This window comes from Diplotaxodon limnothrissa, linkage group LG7 (genome assembly GCF_057381915.1).
Source record: "Diplotaxodon limnothrissa isolate DT_005_m linkage group LG7, D_limnothrissa_male_GT1.1, whole genome shotgun sequence".
Lineage (NCBI taxonomy): Eukaryota > Metazoa > Chordata > Actinopteri > Cichliformes > Cichlidae > Diplotaxodon > Diplotaxodon limnothrissa.
Window position 1 is genome coordinate 56,855,383 of NC_140602.1, and position 6,316 is coordinate 56,861,698.

Sequence of the window (6,316 nt, forward strand, 5' to 3'; positions counted from 1 at the left end):
TACTGACATCTGGTGAGAATTTTATGTCAATAGCAACTTTAGAAATATATTTATTTAGAAAATTGATGGCGTGTTCATTACTTATTTTACCCTCTGAATATTATTAACCCCCCAAAAAATAGCAGTGTGGGGTAAATAAAGATGTTTATATTAATAAAGGCATGGTTTGGTGACCATTAGAATAGTTTCGGAGAAACTGAGACCCTCACTAACCTTTGATGTACACTATAAGCAGGCCTGTAATATGAAAGAAACTGCTCAGTTCAAAAAAGTTTTAGGCACCTAAGAGTCTAAGGTGGCACCAATTCAGCGTGAGAAATTTATTTTCACCATTTTACATTTTGCATGTGAAACAAAGCTTGCTTTGTCTGCGGTTCAGCATGTCATAACCACAGTGCCATTGGTTTTATTTGGTCTCACGCACTGCTACTTCACTGCTAGTTAAATGTAGCAGTAGTTATTGCCATTATTCCAGCATAGGCAGATCATTCAAAAAAAAAAAATGTCTTACGCACACAGAGGTTAAAGTGAAATTTCCACCATGCTCACTGTCTGCATTCTTTGTTTACTTTAATAACATAAAACCAGACTTCTGTTAAGTGGAAGTCTTTTGGCTTAAACCACAGGCTGCATTTCCTCTTTTCTAGTTGGCCCAGCTGGAAACCGTGAGGTCTTTCGGTAAATAAAATGAGTTGCAGAATGAACAACAACCAACAGCAGTCTTTTACATATACAAATTTACATGGAAGTCTGGCTCATTGGAAGCAACATATTCAAAAAAAATAAGTGGCGATCAAGACATTTGCAGAGTATTGTACATCTTGCATATTGTCTGATATCCACCACTGTAAAGGTCAACAATGGAACACATTGTACTGTAATCATATTAAACAGAAGTACAGAATCACTGCAGCCATTTGCGTTGAGACTGAACCTGTGCACTGACTATTTGGAGAGCTAAATGTGATGTGGAACAAACCATCATAATTGGAGCCTTTCCAGCCTTTTCTACATGAATTCTGTTTCAGAAAATGTGAGTCCTTTCATAAGTTCCTAACTTTAAAGACTCACAACCAAGTCCTACCTTCATGAAACCAGTAATATAAAATATAAAAGAGCTTAAACTCATCATTTATAGAAGCTGAAGCCATATCCATAAAACCCATCTTTGAGTCCTATTTTTTTAGCAGTTTTCTGTACCAGTCACGCAACGCTTTGTTAAAAATAATTTTGCTCAGAGGAAATCCAACAAGTGGTTCTTGAATAAACGGGAACTGTGTCTGTGCCTGTGCCTGTCTGTGGAGCTACGTGAATGCAACCAGGGCAGGGTGTGTCCTGTCCCTGCCCCCAACATGTGCAAAGAACGCATTTTACACAGAGCGCTGACAAAAGGTAAGGTGACACTCCATAACAATCATTTACCTCAGAGCGCTCCCACAACCAGTCGTTAAATGGGAAGCAGCATTCTTGGCCTGTTTGTGTGTGTACGTGTACCTGGGGGGGATGGTGGCAGGTAAATGGGTGGGGTCAGTGTTTGAACCACGGCAGTTTACCTACTCCTTATCTACAGAGAAAAGACTGCAGTAGATTTTCCCTTTATACATTTGTTGACCATATTGTCTTTTAGACGCTGGCAATGTCGACTGAAAAAAAGTGTAACAATACTGGCCTCTAAGAGGACTGCACGCCATTAATTTTTTTTATAAAATACAAAACACTAACTGGGTTAAACCAAATGAATAAAGATGACGTGAAACTAGCTATTTATGTTTCAGAGGTGAAACTAGTCTGCCACTAAAACCACTCGGTAGAAAATGCAATTATATGTAGGTCGTCCTCACTGATCTGTTAATCATTCCTCAACACTCTCCACTCTAAGCTCATTTACCGAACAGGAGTGAACATTAAAAGTTCAAGCTTAAAACGCTGGCCTTTACACTGTGTGAAGTTGCACCGAGTTTCTGCACAACAACATTCCAGGAATTACTGCCCGAGACTCATCAATGACACTGCGTCTCATCCAGATGCAGGACGAAAATGAGAATAGTGACTCACGAGTCACAGGAACGTTATCAGTTACGTAATAGCACAAAAGAAGTTTCACAGATACTAAATCCTGTTGTTTTACCATTTATTTAAGAAACTTAGTAACAATGTCAACTGTTCTCCCTTCATTTTTTTTGTTTTGAATAAGCAAAAGCGTGATAAAAGGGCTTTAAAATGACAAAAATAAAACTTGCTGGATGCATGAATTGTGTGTGTATATAAAAAAAAAGCAAATTTATCTCATAAAAATCAATATATTTACAAGCTCTCTGAACAGGTTAATGTGTCTATAGTATAAATGTCATTCATATTAAATTACATTTCTATTGATATTCAAAGATAATCAGTCAAAACCACAGGAAGAAGCACATTAGTCCATTCAAAGCTCTGCATGTCAGTATGAAGCAGGTGTGGACCCGTAACACAGGCACTCATATACATTTCACATTTTAATGCCAAGCGGCTCAAATTATAAATAAAAGTTCATCTTTGGTTACCAGAGTCCATCTGGTATGTGTTTTTTTAGTTTTTTTGTTTACAGTGTTTACACTGTAAAAGCACAACCAGGCCTGGAATCAGAGTCTCTCCTCTCCTTTTCTCACTAACAGGTGCTGCTCTGCGTGGTCCCAACATCTGACACGTATGCTTTGCTCTTCTTGGAATATTTCATGGAACTGAAGGAAACTCTCATTTGCTCCACAGCCCTGCTGCTCCTACACAGCAGAGTGTTCTTCACATGGTTTCTGAAATCCTCAGACACAAAGTAGTAGATGAATGGGTCCAGGCAGCTGTTGAGACTTGCCAAGCACAAAGTAGAGATGTAGACGTTGTAACCATGATTTCCTATACTGTTCTTTTGTAAACCGTAATGCACCAGCAGCATGATGTTACTGGGAATAAAGCACACAAGGAAGGTCACCAGGACGATTCCGATCAACACCACAACTTTGTGTCGGTTCTTTGATGCTGTACTTTCCTCCATGCTTGTCCCCAGAGCCTTCAGCAACATAGCATAGGCTACAATGATCACTATGCAAGGGATTAGGAACACAACTGTTCCCATCATGATAAAGTAGATGAATGGCAACCTGATAGACTCGAATGGAATTTCTAGGTCCTTTATGACAGTCACATCATGACATGTGGTTACATTGGGGTCTTTTAGCTTGGTCGTGTGGTCATACAGGTACAGAGGAGTGGTGGTGACCCAGATAAAAGCCCAGATAGCTACAGAGACACCAATGGCAATTTTATTATTCTTCCTCTGCTGAGAGAGCGGGTGAGCCACAACCCAGTACCTCTGCACGCTCAGGCAGGTGATGAACAGAATAGAGCAATACATGTTCCCGTAGAAGAAGCTCACTAGGACTTTGCAGAGAGGCTCTCCATAGATCCAGTTGTTGCCGTTTATGTGGTAGTGTATTTTTAATGGAATCCAAATGACAAAGAGCAGGTCAGCCAGAGCCAGGTTGGCCATGTATATTGATGAAGGGTGCTTCTTTTTGGTCCTGAAGAGAAAGACCCAGATTGCCATGCCATTGGCCGGAAGTCCAACTGCAAATATGATGATGTAGACGATCGGGAAGAAGACTGTGGTGAGGCTACTCTTAAGCGTAGCTGATACTTCCTCATCCACAACAACTTGGTTTGAATTTTCAGGGTCCTTTTGTCCGATGAACGTCCGGCCTCTCTCTAAAACACATATACAAACGGAAATAAATATTACAGTTTAAATTACTGATTAAACAGCAGACAGAACACCAATGACAGCTTATCATTTAAGTTGTTATTACAGACCCCCCGCCCCAAACTAAATTTGGGTTTAGTTCTGTTGGCTGAGCCAAACAAGTTATTTGAGGCATCACAATGGCCTCAGACAGGAGTCGTTTCATTAGGTACAGGAGTCGTTTCATTAGGTACAGAACCTTTTGGTCTAAAGCATACATGATAATGATAAGGATCTGTTAAATCCGTAAAAACGATCCTGTGTCAAGTATCTTCTTAAGTTTTGAAAAGTAAGCCTTTATTTCCCGAAAGTTTTCTCTTTTGTGAAGTTACTACAATCCCAGTTTAAAAAGAGCTCGGTTAAAATATTTGCTCTTTAGACACCCGTCTTTAGACCGTGACAACAACAACAAAACAAAACATGAGCCGAGCTCGGTATAACAGCACCCTGACATTTCGAGACAGCGCAGGGATTTTGAACTTACGTGATGAGACGGAGCCGCAGCAGAAAATAACCAACAGCCACAGTAACCGTGTTGAACCCATGTTTCTATCACTGAGACTCTCTCGGTGCAAATTCTCCTTTTCTCGACCTCTTAACAGCCAGCTGAGTCTTAAATGTCCGACGACTTCTCCAACATTGAAGGACACACCCCGAGAGTACCTGTTCCTACGCTTGCGTCATGTCCAAACCCGCCCGCCCGCCCGGTCCGCCCTCAGGTGCATTTCCTGTTACGGGTTTCTGTGGAGCTCCGTTGATTCAGTGAGAACAAAACACGCAGTAAATAAACATGCCATATAAGTTACAGGCACCTTTACCACACATTATAAAGAATTATTTTATTATCATTTTTAAAATTCCGTTGTCAGTGCTAAATGAAGGGTGGCTGAATTTTATTGATACTGAAGTAGAAACTTATTTCAAATCTGACATTAGTTTTTTGAGTGTTTATCGTTTAGAAAAAAAGAGAAAACATGGCCAGCAAACAGGCCTAAAGTCAAACACGTTAAGTTGACGAATGTTCTGTTGATTGATGCTTTAACTAGTCATTTGGTTTTATTTTCAGAGTTACAGAAACTACAGACCACCGCACAGCAGACAGGAAATATCAACACTGTAAATATATAAATGAACTGTAGGGAAAAGGTGGGTCTTAAGTATGTTTTTGTGTGGCTGAAATTATGATTTTGTGAATACACACTGTTTGTTTTTTGATATCATGCCATCTCTCTTCCTCTTGGTATCTAGCCATGTAAATAATTAGTTAAATTATATGAAAATAAGCGCAAAAGGGGCAAAACATGTAACTGTGTAAGTGATATGATCTGTCTCTCCTGTGTAGGTGTGCCGAGGTGTGCTGTGGTACATTCTGTACAATCCGAGCTTGTAGAAAGAAAGAAAAAAAAATTGTATGAACTCATAGTTCCCTTTGTGAGGGAACTTCAGGAAACCCAACTCTGCTCAAAGGCAAAAATTATAACTGTATATTTAATGCAGGAATTCTCACTGTACTGTAGTAAGTGATCATTATTTGGCAGGTCATGAAAACAAGAAGACCCAAAATGAAGCTCTTTAGTCCTCCAATGAGATATTCAAAGTACATGATTTGTGTATATCTCTCTCTCTCATATATATATATATATATATATATATATATATATATATATATATATATATATATACACACATACATACATACATACATACATACAGTGGGGCAAAAAAGTATTTAGTCAGCCACCGATTGTGCAAGTTCCCCCACCTAAAATGATGACAGAGGTCAGTAATTTGCACCAGAGGTACACTTCAACTGTGAGAGACAGAATGTGAAAAAAAAAAAAATCCATGAATCCACATGGTAGGATTTGTAAAGAATTTATTCGTAAATCAGGGTGGAAAATAAGTATTTGGTCAATAACAAAAATACAACTCAATACTTTGTAACATAACCTTTGTTGGCAATAACAGAGGTCAAACGTTTACTATAGGTCTCTACCAGGTTTGCACACACAGTAGCTGGTATTTTGGCCCATTCCTCCATGCAGATCTTCTCGAGAGCAGTGATGTTTTGGGGCTGTCGCCGAGCAACACGGACTTTCAACTCCCGCCACAGATTTTCTATGGGGTTGAGGTCTGGAGACTGGCTAGGCCACTCCAGGACTTTCAAATGCTTCTTACGGAGCCACTCCTTTGTTGCCCGGGCGGTGTGTTTTGGATCATTGTCATGTTGGAAGACCCAGCCTCGTTTCATCTTCAAAGTTCTCACTGATGGAAGGAGGTTTTGGCTCAAAATCTCACGATACATGGCCCCATTCATTCTGTCCTTAACACGGATCAGTCGTCCTGTCCCCCTGGCAGAAAAACAGCCCCATAGCATGATGTTTCCACCCCCATGCTTCACAGTAGGTATGGTGTTCTTGGGATGCAACTCAGTATTCTTCTTCCTCCAAACACGACGAGTTGAGTTTATACCAAAAAGTTCTACTTTGGTTTCATCTGACCACATGACATTCTCCCAATCCTCTGCTGTATCATCCATGTGCT

At 40.0% G+C, this 6,316-nt stretch overlaps 1 protein-coding gene across 1 annotated transcript; it reads right to left on the minus strand.

The window, feature by feature from the left end:
* Positions 1 to 2,367: 2,367 nt before the first annotated feature.
* On the minus strand, positions 2,368 to 4,390 carry f2rl1.2 (coagulation factor II (thrombin) receptor-like 1, tandem duplicate 2). Its single transcript, XM_085358495.1, has 2 exons — positions 4,257 to 4,390; positions 2,368 to 3,738 (listed from the first exon to the last, which is right to left on the minus strand). Exons 1-2 carry the CDS (start codon positions 4,315 to 4,317, stop codon positions 2,648 to 2,650), a joined length of 1,152 nt encoding a protein of 383 aa, XP_085214621.1. The 5' UTR covers positions 4,318 to 4,390; the 3' UTR covers positions 2,368 to 2,647.
* Positions 4,391 to 6,316: the final 1,926 nt, after the last annotated feature.

Coding starts and splice junctions, on each gene's coding strand:
- f2rl1.2 (XM_085358495.1), bottom strand. CDS start 4,317: ATGGGTTCAACACGGTTACTGTGGCTGTTGGTTATTTTCTGCTGCGGC. Junction 3,739..4,256: donor CTGCGGCTCCGTCTCATCAC/GTAAGTTCAAAA, acceptor TATGTGTTTTAG/AGAGAGGCCGGACGTTCATC.